Genomic DNA, 20,888 nt, shown 5'->3' on the forward strand with positions numbered 1-20,888 from the left:
TCCACCTTGTGGGGACGTCCTACTCTGAGCTTTTCGGTACGGCCTTTGTGGAATTCATTGGGGGAAGCCTATGTACACACGCCCACACTGTTAACTATCCATTTCCGTTTTTGCTCTCGCTCTAATCAAATGGCGATTCTTTGCGATAGAACGAGATGACATGACTTTTTATGGGCAGTAGCATACTGTTGGCGATAAATTAGTACGTCGTCGTGGACGTCCTATGACTGAATGATTTTTTTATGCATAACAAGGTATTTGACCATAACCGCACCTGGTGTTAAGTAGGATGCAGTCTAGGATGGTACATATCTGCCTAGTAAGTGCCTATTCACTCTCGCCTTGAAAGGCCCGGATTATAGTCTTCGAGAAAGAGCAGCAGGCAGCTAATATTCCTAGCTGACGATAAATTTTCTTCTTCACTTTCCAGCCCAGCGATGGAAGACGGGAGGGACCTGAACTCCTCAACGATATCCTTCATTGAATCCAGCCAGGAGGACTGCGACCGATGCAGCCATTTCTTCAAGAGGAACGGCCTAAGCACCAGCTGTGAAGCCGATGTATCAGCCATCGAATGCCAGTGGTGAGTACTAAAGCCCGGTCTGTGAGCACGTAGAATTTTGTCCAATGACCCCAAAGCTACCCATCCCTATCGCTCGCGCGTAATTATATTGCTGTCGCGACTGTGCGACGGGCGCCCGCAGTGAGTGTGCGAGCGCGACAGCAACATAATTACGCGCGAGCGATAAGGATGGGTAGCTTGGGGTCATTGGACAAAATTCTACGTGCTCGCAGACCAGACGTGTTTCTTTTAAAGGATAGAAAATCTTTATTTGACACGAATACAAATGAACCAAGATAAAAAAACTAGGTCTTCTTCTTCTTATCGAATCGACAACAAACCTACACAGTGTCAGCCCAAAACTCCGCTACAAGAGTGGCGTTGTCAGCAGCATTCATTAAATCCTTCTGCGTGCAGTTGCTCGGGCACTCAAGGCACATCATGTGCTTCATCGACTGGGGAACAAAACCTAGGTGATACGTATTTAGTTATGGTATTTTTGTGCCAAAAAGGGGCGCCATTTAGAGACATGGCGTGCACGCGTGTCCCGAAACTGGTTTTCAGTGGTGGCTCACCACACCAGCCACCAGCTATAGTATAACGGGACTATTCTCACCTCTCGTTCCCACCGCTGCAACTCCTGTGTAGCCAGGATCTACAGCTTGACCGCCAATAACCCAACCAGTGAAGTTTAAGATGATCCAGATTAGTAAAGTCTAAATAATAATTTACTATATCCTTTTTTCATAAGGATTTTCTCTGTAGAGAGACTTGAAATACCTATATCCTTTTTTCATAAGGATTTTCATGTGTATTTTGAATTGAAATGTAATTTGGTGAAATAATACTAAGTTATTTTTTGTTCCATTTTGAAATCGAACCAAGGACCTCCTAATCAAAAAAAACCCAATTCTAACCACTGGACCATGAAGAAAATCTGTAAAAAAAATATCCTTGAAATATAATGTTTCCTGTGATAAGTATTATAACAATTTCGCGTGTATTTTTTGGAGTATTTCGCATTAATTACATTAATATACACGCATGATTAAAGTAGGTACAGTCGGTGACACATTATATTGTTCATTTTGTTCTAAATTCTCACCTATTAATAAGTGTTTAGAGGTGCCACAGTGTTCAATTAGTTTGTGCTGACGTGTACAATGGTGTACAAAAGTGTTAAGCTTCAACCACGCCAACGCGTGCAGATCGCCATCACCGGCGCGATCGTAGACCAATGACAGGTCGCGCCAACTGTCATAGGTCGCACGACCAGTACCTCTAGTAGGAAAAACTTTCGAGTTCGTTTCGTTGCGTATTCAAAGTGTCATCGAAAAATTTTGTATGAAAAATTAAACAGCGCCCCCTATATTATAGCCGCCCTAGGGGGCGCTGTTTAATTTTTCATACAAAATTTTTCGATGACACTTTGAATACGCAACGAAACGAACTCGAAAGTTTTTCGTACTAGAGGTACTGNATTCGAATCGTTTGCGTATTCGAAAAGCCATCAAAAGATAACTACAACAGCGCCCTTGTGAACGTGTCGTAAAGTGAACTTAGTATGAGAAATAGTTGCACGAAACTTATTTTGAGAATCAAAATTGTCAGGTTTTCGTTTAATTCGAAGGTTAAGTATCAAATTTTGTCGAATACGCAAACGATGAGTTCGAATAATCTTAAGTACTACGCAAGCAATGTAAGCTGTTTACATTATGACGCCCACGCTTCCCTCGTCCCAAGCCGCCTCTGTGGTCTAGTGGTAAGACCACCTGCTTCAGACGCAGAGGTCCCGGGTTCGATTCCCAGTGGGAGCAGATTTTTCTGTTCGGTTTGGTTGGTGGTAGGGCTTGTTCTAAGTCCGCCTGGCTAGCTACCACCATCTTACCTAAGTCTGTCGCCATAACAACAATGTTAACAGCATTATTGTGTTCCGGCAGTTAGAGGTAAGATAGCCAGTTCCTCTGTGGTTGAGGATTCCGGGTGAAGCTCGCTTCCACCTTCGGCCTGATCGTCACTTACCATCAGGTGAGATACAGGCCAAGAGCTTCACGTTGTAGATAAAAAAAAATTGGTGTGGCGCGTCGTCGTGGATGGAAATATCTATAGCAGTAATTTTAATCTACAGTGGCGCCAACTCATCATCATCATTAACAGCCCTTTACAGTCCACTGCTGAACTATGAGCCTCTACATATAGTGGAGGGTTTTGCCATGATCCCCACGCGCATGCTTTGCAGGCGGGTTGGAGATCGCAGTTTAAAATATTGATGTTTTTCAGAGAGCGCTGCGGCCCGTTTTCTGTTTGATGTGTAGTCCCTAAGTCGCCTCTTACGACACCCGCGGGAAGAGTAGGGGTTGGTGACAAATGTATTCTACTCTGCTGTCACCATGCGGCACGGCACGGTGCCAACTGATGAGCGCTAAAACGTCTCATTATACATAACACTTTTCGACCTGTCTGTACGTCTATTTAGCACAGTTCAAGGTCGCAGCGAGGTCATAGACAATTCCGGTTTTTTCCAGTTAAAAGTTTATCAACACAAAAATTAACTCATTTGAGTGTGCCAAAATGTTTTTTAGTTTCGGTTAAAAATAGAATTAGCGACTTTTATGGGTCCAATGTTTAACAACTTTTTAATATCAGATTTATTTTAATAACTAGCACAGTTTAGAAACTCGTGAGCACGTGAAATTCAGTTTTATAATTTTTCCTCAAAATCCGTTCAGTAGTTGTCGGCCGTTTGGTGTAGTGGTTCGAAACGGACTACTATTCCGGGGGTTGCGGGTTCGATTCCCGCACAGTACAAACATTTGTGTGCATGATCATATTTGTTTGTATTGGACTGGGTGTTTTCTATGTATGTACCTACCTATTAACAAAAAAAAGTAAGTATTTAAGTATGTTTATTATATCCGTTGTCTAGTACCCATAGTACCTACAAGCTTTGCTTAGTTTGGGGCTAGAAACGCTGTGTAAAATGTCCAAGGATATTTATTATTTTTATTATTTAGTTTTAAGCATAGGATAGTTTATATCGCGGTTTTGAAGAGGACATGCGAGTGATAGAAACTTTTTTTGACAGTGCGAAAAAAACGTAACGATCGGGATATATCCCGATAACTAGCTATAGCTAGTTAGTATGAAATATGAATTTATTGTGAAAATACGTTTAAGAGACGTAGCACACTTATCAAACCGAAAAAGGACCGTGACTGTATCAACTCAAGGCGGTCAGTATTCTTTGTATGAAACTTTATACTCAAACGTGCACTTATCTGCACCGTTTACACCCCTACCTATTCACAAACGATGCTTGCTTAAGTGAAGCAGCAAATCGACCGCACAGCGTTGAATAGAGCTCTGTGATTGGTTCGTGTGTCACCCTGTGCGTTCACGCGCAATGTGAGACCTCATACCTCGCGGTTGACAGCTCGCGAAAGGCGATACGGTGTTGATCCCTTTCCGAGTTGATAAGTCTGCTATGACCTTAAAGCAGCTGGTGATTATCATTCTGTAATATCTCGTTCGATAACGTTAATCTTGGAAACAACGAGTTACTTGTCATCTGACACTATCCTATCACTATTGACAGATGCCAAGGATTTCATTTCTTACGTTGTTTTTGTGCGAATCTGAACAACATGATTTGCAAAAATTTACATTTTAACCAAAATCAATTCTTCATTTAGGCTGGGGCGCACCAAACAAACGTCAAAATCCGTCTAACTCCATACAAAAAGCACAGGTTAACGTTAAAGTTAGGTGGTGCAACTTATCCTTAAAATAGTTTTTGACAAAGTTCTACTAATAATCGTCCAAATGCGAATCTGCCTCGCGTGCCCGTCGTATTTCACTTTAAGCACCCGCCCAAACAGCACTGCACGAATAGCACCTGGCCTATTCCACTTAGAGCACCTATAGATATTTTAGATAGGTAAGTAGGTTTCACAATTTGACATGTAATGAATATTATAAATTTTCTTATTCTTATGTAATTTTCGCGGAAACCAGAGACAGATTTTTATAAAACCACGACTTACCTACTACAAGTACCTATTAACTTTGACTGTAACAATACTAAATGGGACTTAGAACAAGTGTTCCTTGATTGATAGCTATTAACATTGAACAGATAATTACGTGATTTTCCTCATTTGCAAGTATTTCCACTGTTCATTGTTCTGTGATACCTAATTTAGAATAACAAGTACAACTGGATTTATTTAGATCATTCTGACTCATGTAGGTATAACTAAAGCATAAGTAGGAAAATTCTAATAAAACTATTGTAAACTAGCTTTCCGCGGCTTCGCCCGCGTGGAATTTTTCGGTTTTTTATATTAAGGTAAACGGCTACTAGTTCGTGATAGTACGTAAGTTCGTAAGTTTTTTTTCTAGCTCAAATAATAAGCAAATGGAATATTATTTATAAAAATTCTTTATTACTACAAAAACTCTATTATTTAAGCTATCTAAAAAACCAAGTACCAACATTGTGGCGCCAAAAATGAGAGCAATACGAAGCTTCAAACTCTCAGAGAGCCAAAAACAGCCGTGCGGCGTGCAAATGTTGCTCTCACAGTAAGGTTAGTGCTCCAACTTCTTAAGCTTATAGAAAGGCGAAGAAACGTCCATTTGCATAAAACTTGTAATAGTGGTTTCATGTGTTCCTTGACAATTGATTTGGCTTAGAAAAAAGTTATATGAAAACGTAGAATTCCTTTAAAATTGCGATTATTTGACTCACGAAATAGCGTACATATTATTTTTCGGGTGTCCCCTGTTTCGTGATACTACCGAATCAAGGATATTATGGATAATATTTTGATGCTTGGTTTTTAAATAATTATTTATGATAATTTCTAATGGTTATATAAATATTTTCACATATTGTTAGAATTAACAAATCAAAATATTATACTAGACTCACCTTATTTCTTATGAATATTTCAGGTAAGTAAAATCGTCAATTTCACATATTTTTTTATTCTAAATTTTTGCTATCGTTTTTAAATTTATTAAACCCTTAATCATTATTAAAATATCCTAACTGTATGCATAAAACCTTATCCCGAAATAGGGGACATGAGTTCACGAACTTAGAAACAGAGCAAAATTTTGTCACGAAACAGGATCCAAACAAGAGGTCCGCAGAACAATCAATATAAAAAAAAGTTCAAACTATACAACTATAAATTATATATTAACTTACTGTCCAAAGACCAAAGTTTAGCATACAAAAGCTTTCATACTGATATCATGCTTGGTTATTTTTAAATAAAATGTTAAAGTCGTAAGAGCCTTAATATACCGAAGTAGGGGGCACTTACCTTACACTCAGAATGATATAATGTGGCTTTCTATTGGTGAAAGATTTTTTAAAATCAGTTCAGTAGATCCCGAGATTACCCCTTACAATTTAACAAATATACAAACACACAAACTTTACCTCTTTATAATATTAGATTATAAATAGGTAATTTGAAACCCTATTTTGTTTTATTCTTTTTTTTATTTTAAATATTTCACGATCCAAACTAATATTTACTGTAAGTAAATGCTAAATAGTAAATATTAGTTTGGATTGTGAAATATCCTACTAATATTATAAAGGCAAAAGTTTGGATGTCTGGATATCATGATGTCTGGATGTTTGTTACTCTTAAACGCAAAAACTACTGAACGGATTTTAAACTTTACAGTATTATTGTTTATAACCCAGATTAACATTATGACGATATGTGGCAAATAAATTTCAATAAATAAATAAGACGTGTCTAAAAGCGCCATCTATCGTCATTGGTTAAAATCTACAGCACTGGAAAAACTACGGTATGACATCCGTAAATATTCATTCGGGGGAAACCGTGAAACGCCATCTATCAACATGGGTAAAATGAGGTAAAACATCATATCTAACGGGGGTAAAACGAGGTCCACGCGAACGAGTCGAGGGCGGTCGCTAGTTTATAATAGGTAGCTTTCCCTCCGCAACCTTATTGGTATTCCATGTATGGGGTAAGGCCCCCCTACATTTCTGATGATTATATGTTGTTAGAATAATAAATCAAAACTTTATACGAAGGTACGTACCTACCTAGCTAGACAGACTCACATTATTTCTTATGAATATTTCAGGTAGGTAAGTAATGTCGTCAATTTCACAAAATTCTTTTATTCTAAATTTATACTATCGTTTTTAAATTTATTCAACCCTTAATCATTATTAAAATATCCTAACTCGATGCGTAAAACTTTATCCCGAAATAGGGGACATGAGTTCACGAACTTAGAAACAGAGCAAAATTTTATCACGAAACAGGATCCAAACAAGAGGTCCGCAGAACAATTAATATTAAAAAAAGTTCAAACAATATAACTACAATTTATGTATTAAGTTACTGTCAAAAGACCAAAGTTTAGCATACAAAAGCTTTCATACTGATATCATGCTTGGTTATTTTTAAATAAATTGTTAAAGTCGTAAGAGCCTTAATATACCGAAGTAGGGGGCACTTACCTTACCTATGAGACTCAGCAATAATGTGGCTTTCTATTGGTGAAAGAAGTTTTAAAATCAGTTCAGTAGATCCCGAGATTACCCTTACAATTTAACAAACAAACTTCTTTACCTCTTTATAATATTAGTACAGATAAAAGACACATGAAATCAATCGATTTTTACCCGACTGCACCAGAAGGGTTATTTAATTATTAGGGCTTGTTCCCACGGAGAACGGTGCAATTTAATTTTAAAGATTTATTTGATTTTGAAACTGCAACTGATCTGGATGTTTTTATCACCATCATCCTTATCATCATTTCAACCATAGGACGTCCACTCCACATAGCACAACTTCAAACTCCTATGTTCTTCTGATTAATTTCGTTGCGGGTCCAATGACAGTTTACTTTCCCCCGGGACAAACTTGACCTTCACTGGTTGGGTTTTATCGGCGGTCAAGCTGTAGATCCTGGCTACACTGGAGTTACAGTGGTGGGAACGAGAGGTGGGAATAGTCCCGTTACCCATATCACAAGCTTTGAGTTTGCGACTTATTGACTCTCTAGGCCATCAGTCCACCAAGTAACAGAACAGGCTACGTGCTACTTATTTGTCTTATGAAAAACGGAAATTATTTACAAGCATCGTAATTCTGTAAGTATGTCAGAATTAATTACTTCTCTCAAGGACTGACAAATAGTGACTGAGTTTCTTGCGCTGCTTCTTCTCAGCACTGGCCCATTTATTGTCGCGAAGCAGTGGTAGGGTTAATACTGGGACGAGTAACAGTGCTTTTTAAAGGCCCACTTGCAAAAATAAATGAGTTTTATGAATTTTTATGAGTTTTTATGACTTTCATGTACACCCTGTATAAATAATGTCAAGCAAAGTAGCAGTAATTAATACAGTTAGTAAAAATAGCAATGAGCCAAATAATTGTTAGAATTATCTCATTAACATGTTTCTAACTGTACACGAGAGAGGTCTGAGGTGGATTTTTACACGTAACGATTTTTATTTTCTTGACCGGTTGGTAGCGGCCTGTACGGCTAGCACGAAAAACTTTCGAGTCCGAATCGTCTGCGTATTCGAATCGCCATCAAAAGATTTATTACGAAAACTACAACAACGCCCTAGTGAACGTGTCGTAAAGTGAACTTAGTATGAGAAATGGTAGCATGAAACTTATTTTGGGAATCAAAATTGTCACATTATCATTTCTGACTAAATTCGAAGGTTGAGTATCGAATTTTGTCGAATACGCAAACGATTCGAAGACGAAAGTTCTTCATGCTAGAGGTACTGTATCCAGCGCCTTCTTGCTTCGAAATCATTGGGGGAGGCCTTTGTTCAGCAGTGGACGTCCTATGGCTGTAATGATGATGTTTGTTTTTATTTGCACAGTGAAAACGTTTAGGCCATATTCNAAAAGCGCGCGGAGCAAATTACTTTATCAAATAGAACACATAAATTGTTAAAAAGCGTAATTACGTAATTTAAAAAGAACTATTACAAAATCAGATGTAAGCAGTTTATTTAAAAAGTAATATTTAATCATTTTTACAATTCAGAATTATTATGAAGTTTAAAAAATGAAAGTTCTGGTTTTGAATATACCGTATACTACGCAATACACTCGTGGCATGTTTTTTAAAAATACAGCGGAACGTGCATGCAATAAAATTATTATTAAAAACACAACGCGCGACACTCGCGACGGATGGACTGCGAGGTTCGCTTAGAGCTCGTGTAAAGCGTGCGTCTGTGTGCGTGAGTCTGATTTCGAGCGTTTGTATGAAGCTTCCGTACTGCTTTAGCTCATATCGGTCATTCTCCGGATCTGGATTATTTTGTTGATTACCCCGACCTTTTTTATTTTTTAATTTAGAGTAAGTTTAGGTAAAACATTTCAAAATAGACATTATTACGAGCATATTTTTTATATTGGCCCATCTGTAGCAAGCAGGAATAAAAAGTTATGTGACATCAAAATTTTCATGGTCGGGGTAATCAAAGTTGGGAGTCAGAGTAATCAAAAATAAAACAAAATATTTTATTTTCTAAGATTTTTTTTAAGTTATGGTAAAATAAATGTTATTATAACTAGCCATTTGTTATTTTGATGTATAAACGACAATATTGTAAAGTTTCAACAAAATCTGTTAAGTAGTTGTTGCGCAAAAGAGTAAAAAACATACATATACATTATGCATATAATATTAGTGACTCAATGTCCTATGTCTCCTATATGGGACAGAAGGCGTCCACAACAGTCCTCCATCGCATTCGGTCTTGAGCTTCGCGTTTGATCTCGCTCCAAGTCTTAACAGTGCGCCGCTATGTTTTTTTGGCGCGACCACGTTTGCATTTTCCCTGGGGGTTCCAATCTAGAGCCTGCTTGGGGATGTGATCGGGGTCCCTTCAGAGTGTGTGGCCGATCCAGTTCCACTTGCGGCGTTTATTCTGCTGAACGATCGGTATTTCGTGGCAGCGTTCCAAAAGTTCATCGTTTGAAGATTTTGAAGAATTCGGCGAAGACAGCGGCTGAAGAAGATCTGCAGCTGGTGCGAGATAACCTTAGTGACCTTCCACGTTTCACGCCCGCCCATAGAGCAGAACTGGTTTGACGTTGGACCCGACCTTGCTTGGGTCAATTTCCGTGACTGCCATACGGCTCGAAGTTGTGCGAAGGTAGCTCTGGCCTTGGCAATGCGCGAAGTGATGTCCTCTTCGGTACCTCCAGGCTCTGAAACGATGCTCCCNCAATTTGCTAAATATTATTTTCATGGCTTTATTTAAGATTTGGATTATAAAAAATATATATTTATGTAAGCAACTACTCGTATAGATTGACGAATCGTATGATTGGGCTTTATACGTGGCGTAGTTTTGCACATACGCCTATTTGCCTAAAATTTTATTTTGTAAATAATAGAAAAAAATTTTTTTTTTCTTACTGACGTTATAGATTAGAGCAAAATGAAATCATTTCTTAAATAATTGGAAAAAGGCGTAAGCGGCAGTTTCGCCTTTATACGTAGGAGCCATCGAATATCCTCCGTTTGCCTCTGCCTCTTTACATTAAAAATCTTAACAGCTGATCGGTCATGAAGCGGTTTTTTGATTTCAATGCTGAGCCCTTCCGAAATATTTTTTTTTATTAAGTATTTAAAGATCCAGCTAACATCTGATAAAGCACAGATGGAGGTTCTATCACTGCTTCTTCTCAGCACTGGCCCACATAATTGTGTTGAAGTTGAGCTAGCGTTTAAATAGCATGTGCAAAAGTATTTTTTTGAGTATTTTTTTTTTAATATAGAAGAGAAATCACCCGGCAAGCGAAAGGCCGTGGGTTCGATTCTTAGGCAGTTCAATTATTTTTCAAAAGTCTAATTACAAAAAAATCATGACTTATTGTTACTTACGGAATTTTTACGCGCTGTATTATAAATCGACTACGTGCGAAAACTATTTTAAACGTCTTGTTGCCAAAAAAATGACTTACGGGCTTTTATCACTTACGGTCTTTTTACATACTGTAAACTACACGACATCAGCGCGCAGCAGTCGTATCGTACCGTGTAAACGCCCTTCCCTCTGTTATCGTATGCAGTGGGCTATTTACAAACAGACAGTATACCGGTATACCTTTGCGGGCGCGCTCGTTTCGCCGCCATCTTGTTTTTGTGCGTTCAATTTTTACGTTCGAAAAAAAATTTTTTTTGTTAAAAAGTGAAAAGTGAGAGGCAAATTATAAATAAGTTAGATTTTAATTAAATAATTATATTAATAATGCAACAAGTTACATTAAAATTCTTTTTAATGGTTTAACATCACTAGTCAATCCGCTGATCATTGAATTTGAGAAAGTAAAGAGTTTTCTTTAAAAAATCTTCTTTTTTGCAAAATAGGGATAGTTGTCTAATTTTTATTTTAAACAAAAAGTTTTCAAATGCTGTATCTGAAAAAAATTACAATACAAAAATAAATAAATAAAAAGATTCAAAAAATAAGTTTGATTAAAAAATTCCGATCGAAAAAAAAGTTTAAAAAAATTAGTTTCATTAAAAAATTCCGATCAAATAGTGTAACAGTGTTAACAAATAAATAAAATACATAATTTGCGTGTTGGATTTGTAAAAATTGCGTAAAATAATTACCGTTTTGTTACCAATTCAATGCAGTTGTAAATTTTTTATGGTTATTATTGTTTTGTTGGGCAGCAGCTGTAAGTACGTACAATATAATTGAAATAAGCTATGTAGTATGCTAGTAAATAAGCAACCAGTAAATTGATATTTATAATTATAAATACTTCAATTTTTATTTGAAAAAGTAAGGAACTCTGAGGACAAAGGCTACTGATGCCCGTTTTCACCATCAATACCTAATTTTTAGTGACCCCTAAGGTAACACATAACAGGAATTTTGTTTTCCTAGGTGTCACTTAAAATTTGGCGATTGATGGTGAAAACGGGCATAAGTTTCATCCGCCACTTCTTCTCAGCACCAGCTGTCCAGCCCATATGTTGTCCCGAAGTGGTGTTAGGGCAAGCTATATTTGGGACGTGTATAAGTGCCCTGGGAAGGGCCTATGTACTGAAAAAACTATGTAATTGATTTGATAATTTGAAGCTAATTACTGATGCATCTTATGTATTTGCAATACTTACCTAGATAAGTGTTAGTACATAACACCTGTTAATTTGGAACAAAAATGTATCTTAAAAAATCCTACTTCCTACTAATCCTACTAATATTATAAATGCGAAAGTTTGGATGTTTGTTACTCTTTCACGCAAAAACTACTGAACGCATTTTGATGAAATTTTACAGTATTATTGTTTATAACCCAGAATAATATATGCTATAATTTATGACGATCTGTGACAAACTAAATTTCACGCGGGTGAAGCCGCGGGCAAATGCTAGTAAACCCAGAAAACTCATTTATTTTTGTAAGTAGGCAATTAAAAAGCACTTTTACACGTCCCAGTATTAACCCTACCACTGCTTCGGGACAATAAAAGGGCCAGTGCTGATAAGAAGCAGCGCAAGAAACCATTTTTACCATTTGATGTGCAGTCAAAGGCACATTTATTTTTAAATACTAAACAGGATCCTGCAAAAACGGGATGTTTATGAGCAAGCCTTTACCTTAGTATTGAATCCAGGACCTTCACATCTAGTGATTCCGCCAATTCCATTAAATCATTAAATAGCTGCGTTAAATTACTTTTTAATAAAGTTAACTAATGACTATAAGTCATTAAAATCGAATCAATGTTTTTACCACTACAACACGAATCTACAAAATCATTTTATTGAGAAATCATCTCATTAATGATTCTCTTTAATCGTTTGTTCTTTAGACATTTTTTTATCACCTCTTAGCTGCGGTTCTATTTCTTTAAAAAAGTAAAGGAATGCTTTCTTTGAGTTACACTTTTTATCTACAGCAGCGGTTCCCAAACTTATTTAGTCTACTGCCCACTTTGAGAATAAATTATTTTTAGCGCTCCCCATTTTTGTAGTCAAGAGTCGAGCTCAGTCGGTGTCTAAGAGTCCTCCTAGTAGATGACGCCTCCCAAGCCTCTACACAACGTCCCGATTTTTTTTTCTGGGTCTCTTACCGCCCCCCTTTAAGCCTGCAGCGCCCACAAGGGGGCGTTATCGCCCACTTTAGGAAAGACTGATCTACAGTGTTAAGAGAAACATCCCACCCGGTGGCGTTACAAAATTCCACCCTGTATTTTGTTAGCTAACTTTCAGTAGTGCTTAAAAGCACGAAAGTTTAGCTATGTAGGTAGGTACTAGTGAAATGAGTCATAAGTTACCAACGTAGAGCTAGGCATAGCGACATTTTATTAAGCTTCAAGCTTACAGATTAGTAAAGCCTAGATGGATAGTAGCGCACGAAAAGCGAGGGAACTTTTGTCCACTTGAAACTTTTTGTTTTAATGAAATTGTCTTATTTAATAACAAATAATAACATTTTATAACGATAAAAATCGTTCTAATTTAAACTTTTCTAACAACGTTTTCAAATGACATAAGATTTGACAGTAATGACATAAGATTTTTGCCTCACTTTTGACGAAGCGTTTGTATGAAGATTATCCATCTAGGCTTTATTAATCTACTAGCATTTGCCCGCGGCTTCACCCGCGCGAAATTTAGTTTGTCACAGATCGTCATAAATTATAGTCTATATTTTATTCTGGGTTATAAACAATAATACCTACTGTAAAGTTTCATCAAAATCCGTTCAGTGGTTTTTGCGTGAAAGAGTAACAAACATCCAGACATCCAAACTTTTGCATTTATAATATTAGTAGGATTCTTACATGTTGCTAAGTATCTACATAAAATTTGCTATCACACTAGCAATCTTAAAAGATATGTAATGATACCTAAATAACCGTAATAAAATAAAACACTAGTCATCGAGGGATCGCGAATAATAAGTGTGAATTAAATTTTTAATAATCCGTTGTAAGTAACACTTACTTGTGGTCATCTTTAACTGACGCAATCTTTAATGGGCAGTGTAAGTTAGTAGGTACTAGGGATGTTATGGATATGTAGTTTCGGATATGGATACGGTTACGGGTATAGGAATAATGTTATACCGGTTTCGGTTACGATTACGGATAAATTATTTATAGGAGCCTTTCTCGATAAATAATTTTTTAAATCGGACCAGTAGTTCCTAAGATCAGCGAATTCAAATAAACAAACGAACTTTTCAGCTTTATAATATTAGTAAGCAGGCATAAGTAGATTGGTCGTTGGAAAATAAATTATATTAATTTGTAACAACATGACATGAACCAAGAATTTGAAACAATGTAGGTAAAGTGACACGTTAATAATATATTTCTTACATTAGTTTTTTTTTGTTTTAAAGAAAAAACACGGAAGTAACTGGACCGACAGATTTAAATTGACAGTCTGTCTGAATTTATGTCTTACTTTTTTACGTTTAACCACAGATAATAATATAATTTAACCACAAACGTATTTTCATAAGTTTTTATATTAATAGCCAGCCTTGGAGGCCATTTCTTTCACAAATGTTTACTGGAAATTGTTGGTGAAAAAGAAAGTAGAAAAAGCTCTTTTTTCGACACTATCCGACTTCATAATGGTCCCACTTTCTTACCTGTGTTGGGACTTGGAAGCATGCGCAAACTTTCAGCTTTTAATAAATAACTTCTTCTTGTCGTGTTAACAAACCTATACCACAGTAGATAAATCAAACAGTACGGAAACTTAGCCCTTTCGGCGAGTTAAATACCTACACTTCACAGGCGCGGATCCAGCCCTCAAAAAAGGTTGTGGGCACAGCCACCAAAAATTAGCAAAGTGAGAGTTGGATCACTACATGCCCGGACATACATACATGATACATGCCTATCGATCTTATCAATAGATCATAATTAAAACAAGCAAATTAGGGCTGTGGGCATGCCCACAGTGCCCAGAACGGTGGATCCGCGCCTGACACTTCAAGGTTCTGTCTGACTTACTTATTTATTAAAACGTTTATTTAGGTTTTTTAATTATCAAATACCTAATGGAATAAATTAATTGACTAAGTAGTAAACAAAAAAATAAAACGTTAATTAGGTTCTATAATGATCGAATACATAATCGAATAAATTGATTAAGTACTATTAGAGGCCGGTAGAAGATATTCTATTCTCATAAATAAAATACCGGATACTTACTTTCACATAGCTATTGCCTCATTTTTTAAATACAGTTCATCACTTAGTACAAAAGCGCGCGGAGCAAATTACTTTATCAAATAGAACACATAAATTGTTAAAAAGCGTAATTACGTAATTTAAAAAGAACTATTACAAAATCAGATGTAAGCAGTTTATTTAAAAAGTAATATTTAATCATTTTTACAATTCAGAATTATTATGAAGTTTAAAAAATGAAAGTTCTGGTTTTGAATATACCGTATACTACGCAATACACTCGTGGCATGTTTTTTAAAAATACAGCGGAACGTGCATGCAATAAAATTATTATTAAAAACACAACGCGCGACACTCGCGACGGATGGACTGCGAGGTTCGCTTAGAGCTCGTGTAAAGCGTGCGTCTGTGTGCGTGAGTCTGATTTCGAGCGTTTGTATGAAGCTTCCGTACTGATATGTTTTAATACACAAAAATGCGGTTACATGGACCATTATTCCTGTACATTCTCAAGAACTTTCCATGTAAAGAAACCTAAAAAAACAGGATAGAGTAAATCAATCGTGCACTGAACCAAGGTCGGGGTAATCATATTCTTATCTCGATAACTCCAAAATCCTGCGACGAGTTGCATTACCGATCACCTCGGCACGCAGGCCACCACTAAAGGTTCACGGGGGAGGATAGAGCTCGTTTCTAAATTGCGTAGCTAGGGACGTAGGCGCACATTAGCGACGTGTCGGGGTAATCACGGTTAACGCCCGGACACAACTTCAAATAGTTATTTTACAAAACCTTTTAGTGATATAGTTATATCGTATTTAATTTATCAATGTTTATTTAATCAGTAATCGATTACATAAGCATTGAAAGCGGTAATAATATCGGATTAATTTATACGAGCAAATTTGTTCTGAAATCGGGAGCGCGGACACGTCGTGGTAATCAATTTTTGACGACTTACGATTTTTTTTAAATTACTTAATTAACTATTATTAACTATCTCTGTGGTTTAACAACAAGAACCAAAGTTATACTATTAGATAAAAATATTTGTTACTAAAATATTATGATATTCGGGTACTTTTTGGCCCCGGACACGTGATTTTCTTGGCCGGTGGAATGACCCATATATCTACTGTGCCTATACAGTGTCAGCCCAAAACTCGGCCACAAGAGTGGCGTTGTCAGTAGCCTTCATGAAATCTTCCTGCGTGCAGTTGTTTGGGCACGCAGGGCACGAGTCACGACATCATGTGCTTCGTCGACTGGGAACAACAACAAAACTAAATAAACAACGAAAGTCTGATGTTTACGGGCTTTTGCTCTGATATTGTTTGGGGCTAAATATAAGTTAGTCAAATAAAATGCAATGGGTATGCTTATCAGTAACGAGGATTGTGGGCAGTCACCATTTTTATCAGTCATTTGGTATATTTCAACGGAACGTACAGACTGACAACACGTATAATAATATTTGGAAGTCCCCCGCTATCTATGGATCAATATACCAGCCATAATGCCCAAGACATGCCTAGTCCCAAACATTATTATTATTATCTGTGCCCAAACTAAGCAAAGCTTGTACCTGCTTGTACTATTGATACCTAAGTACCTAACAACGGTATAAACAAATTTAAATACAAAAAAAAATGTTTCGCACGCTCTTTTGGGACACCCTGTATAAGGTACCTACATTATTGGAGATATGTAAGTGCCCCGTAAAGTCCCTAACGAACTTACTAAAAAAATATTTGATTCAATACCACAACAACTAATTTTCAGAGAAAGCTCACGATGCATTTCAACGTACCTATATTTAAACCAGCCAGGAAGACTTCTATAATTGTCACCTGCTTGGCAAAGCATTGTATATGTATTATTAATTATAATTAATTTCTAAATGCCAGGTTTATATGATGGCATTATTGCAGCGTGCCAGACAATTCAATGCTAGAGTAGGTACTTTTAGTAGATACTTATTTTATTTGTTTAAATGCAATACATCTTTTTTCAATACAAGCTTTTATTTTTCAAACACATAACGGGACTATTCCCACCTCTCATTCCCACCGCTGCAACTCCTGTGTAGCCAGGATCTACAGCTTGACCGCCAATAACTCAACCAGTGAAGGTCAAGTTTGTCCCGGGGGAAAGTTAAACTGTCATTGGACCCGCAACGAAATTATTCAGAAGAACATAGGAGGAGTTCGAAGTTATGGTTCGACTTCCCTCCATTGCAAAGCGTAAAATAAAGACAGAAGTAATATTTATTTTTCTAGAAGTGTTGAAGGATTCGTATTAATATCAAAAATAATTCTGTGCATTACCTACTTAAACTAAAAATACGACGAGATAGAAAACTGAAACTTTAACCGTGCTATGCTATGCTAATAATTGCTTTAATAAAACCTTTTTTGCATTATAATTAAAGAACAAGAACTAACCAAATACAGGGTGTAATCTCTGAAAATGAATGAAAGAAGACCGTTGATGTCAAGGCAACAAGCAAACTTTGAAAGAAATGACGTAAGTCAAAAAATCCTCGATATTATCCCACTTATGTACTTTAAGTACCTACTTTCATAATGTTACTTGAGCCAGTCGGAATGTGTTTTTTCCAGATAATTCTAGATTACGAACCGGTTTTAGGTTATCTTATCTGTTATCGAATCTATTTATAAGAGATATCATCCACTCTACTTTGGTATTATTATTTTAGATAACACTCGTTGGTAGGCAATTTCAGTAGGTAGGTATAATAGACTAAGAGCTAGTGAACGCCAGACCTACGTCATTTTATTAAAGCTGAAAGTTTGTCAGCGTATGCTCCCAATCTAGGATATAATATTGGTGAATTATGAAGTTTGGGTCATCGTGGCTGGTGGGGGCTACCCTAAAAAACTGTCTGGCAAGGAGTTGGTACTGTCAAAACTGTCTGGCTGTTGGGGAAAATACTTCTAATTATTGCCCAAATATTATACATAAAAAATCAGATTTTATGGTTTAACGTAAGTCTAACTTTTACGATGGCTTTATCTGTAATAGGACCCCACTTTCCCCGTGAATGTCGTAAGCGACTAAAGGACAAATATGTGAACATCAGGCCTTCCCAACCCGTCTGGCCAGCGTGGGGAGTGTAGGCCGAATCCTCCATTTGCCTCTGGTAAATTAGAGGGTCGTGCTCCTGCAATGGAGACTAAATGGCCTGATGATGATGACAGAATGATGACGAAGGAGATTGCATAATGCACTTTAATTCAATCTCGAAGACAAGTGAAGGGTCGGACTGGCCGACTCGTCGTCCGAGGAACGCGGGTTTGTACTCCGCCGTCGCTCGACTATTGTGGTGAGCTCACTCGTGACACAAGCATATTTAGCTTAGTACGAGGGGCTAACGGGACTATTAGATAGTAATTTGTGCAATACCTAACTAATGTTCTTTTGCACCGACGGATTAGCAAGCTGAAATTGCAATAATACGCAGAACTGACGGCCGATGGGGCAGCAAGGTTCTGGAATGGAGGCCGCGTACTGGAAAGCGCAGCGTAGAAGGTGGACCGACGACCTGATGAAGGTAGCTAGAAGGCGCTGGATGCAGGCCGCTCCCACCCGGCCTTTGTGGAAATCATTGGGGGAGGCCTATGTTCAGCAGTGGACGTCCTATGGCTGAAATGATGATGATGAATGTTCTTTTGAAAACAAAATCTACCTGTAAATAATCCTGTAAATCGTTCAGATATGCCTACAAGACAATCTATACTAATATAATAAATGCGAAAGTAACTCTGTCTGTCTTACTTTCACACCTAAACCACTGATCCAATTTTGATGAAATTTCGCATACAGATAGTTTGAGTCCCGGGAAAGGACATAGGATAGTTTTTATCCCGGTTTTTGAAACAGGGACGCGCGCGATATAGTTTTTCTGTGACAGACAAAATACCACGCGGGTGAAGTCGCGGGCGGCCGTTAGTACCAAATGAACTACTGTTACATAAAAACTTATAGCTGTCATAATAACAACAAAATAACACAGATGAGCACGTTTTATATTCGTCCGAATGAGTACTAAATACAACGACCAACACTTCTATTGTTCCACGGAAATTATTCATTAACAACTGCCAGGGTTGAAACTGACAAGGGAATAACTGTTCCGTATGTTTTTATTGTTTTATTATTCCACTTAGTGCACCAAAATAGCACCTACACGAGTAGCACCTGGCCTATTAAGGTGCTCTAAATGGAATACCATTTAGAGCACCTTTCGATATTTTGGGCGGGTGCTATTCGTGGAATCAAATGTAATTTTATATCGATAGGTGCTCTAAGTGAAACAGGCCAGGTGCTATTCGTGCGGGTGCTATTTGGGCGGGTGCTCTAAGTGGAATACGTAATTTTTGATTATCAGTTTGATTACTTATTAACAAGTTTTACTTAGGGCTTATCCTACGGAGACATCGAGTTTTTTGCAGGATTCCGTTAAACGTGTTTTATGCCCGTTTTCACCATCAATTCCAAATTTTTAAGTGACCCATAAAACAAAATTCTTATTATGTGTTACCATCTTGTTATGTGTTACCATAGGGGTCACTTAAAAATTAAATATTGATGGTGAAAACGGGCATTAGTCCCGCAAAACCGATCCGTTAGAATTTGTAATTCGATTTCGAACACACAAATAGATTTATTTGTCTCAAAAGAGTGTAATAATAGTGTGTTCATACGACAGTCCACTTTGCGAGATCCTGCACAAAACTGGATTCCAATGGGAACAAACTCTTTACGGACAACATAACGGACTCCTGATATTAGCAATTGTAACAATAACAGAAACAAGGAAAATATGCCGGTCACGGTAAAATAAAAATAAAATGTTAATTATGTGCTATTTTTAAATCGAAATCTGACTCGGATCTGAAACTTGGTCGCTTACTATGGGCCTCATAAGAAGGCTCAAGGTCACCCAAAGGGCGCGATGAAGCGGGCCATGCTTGGAGTTTCCCTGCGTGATCGAATCAGAAATGAGGAGATCCGCAGGAGAACCAAAGTGACCGACATAGCTCGCAGAATCGCTAAAATCAAGTGGCAGTGGGCGGGGCACATAGCTCGTAGAGACGATGGCCGTTGGGGCAGAAAAGTTCTCGAGTGGCGACCACGGGCTGGAAGACGTAGCGTGGGCAGGCCTCCTGCTAGGTGGACCGACGATCTGGTGAAGGTCGCGAGAAGAGCCTGGATGCGGGCAGCGCAGGACCGTTGTGGAAAACCTTGGGGGAGGCCTTTGTCCAGCAGTGGACGTCATTTGGCTGAAACGTAACGTACGTTTAAATCGAAATCCATTCATTCGTGTTTTTGTACGTGTCTCTAACGCCCATATTCACAAACATTACTATGAGGTCTCACAGTGCGCGTGGACGCACAGGGTGACACACGAACCAATTACAGAGCTCTATCCAACGCTGTGCGTTCGATTTGCTGCTTCACTTAAGCAAGCATCGTTTGCGAATACCTACGGACGTAATTCTCAAGTACCTAACTTTTGCACGCGTTTTCGACTGCGTAGATTTCTTTGAAAAGTAGCTATATGCCTTATTTCTTTTTAATCATTAAGTTTTAAAATTTATATTATTTTCTGTCTTTATTGGATTTTATATTGCTAGGTAGGTATTTGGTGTGTCTGGATTTTGATTTTAATATTTCTTGTGATATTATCTGTAATTTTTTTTCTTTTGCATGTTGAATAGCACCTGTTCGTACTAGTATAGGTAGGTATTTAATGGAAATAATTTGTGTTTTTCTAATGTAGGTACCTACCTAATTTAATCTTTAATCGTTTCTGTATAGTTGTGCAAGGAGATTAAAGCTAAGTATTTTAAAAAATAGTCTTCAAATATCTTATTCGATCAAACACTAAAACCCAATGATATTATACATAATAAAATAGTTCTATAATATCATTGCTAAAACCTATCTCCGTCCGCATCGCCTATAAAATCGCAAAAAATCTAGACGGCGAAACACAAAATGGCCGACTTCGAACTGGTTTGAGCCGGATCACACCAGTTACTGGGGTCGATGACCCGCTAACTGCAATAGTGTTTTG

The 20,888-nt window shown here is 37.5% G+C and overlaps 1 protein-coding gene across 1 annotated transcript in view; it reads left to right on the forward strand.

Annotated features, from left to right (window-relative positions):
* The first annotated feature begins 436 nt into the window (after positions 1-436).
* Positions 437-20,888, forward strand: part of LOC114357574 (P protein-like) — a 43,853-nt gene continuing 23,401 nt past the window's right edge. The window contains exon 1 of the mRNA XM_028311266.1: positions 437-583. Coding sequence (XP_028167067.1) covers positions 438-583 — 146 coding nt within the window. The 5' untranslated portion in view covers position 437. The remainder of the gene's footprint in view (positions 584-20,888) is intronic.

The sequence above is a fragment of the Ostrinia furnacalis genome, unplaced genomic scaffold (genome assembly GCF_004193835.3).
Source record: "Ostrinia furnacalis isolate ACB-3 unplaced genomic scaffold, ASM419383v2 OfSCF3264, whole genome shotgun sequence".
Lineage (NCBI taxonomy): Eukaryota > Metazoa > Arthropoda > Insecta > Lepidoptera > Crambidae > Ostrinia > Ostrinia furnacalis.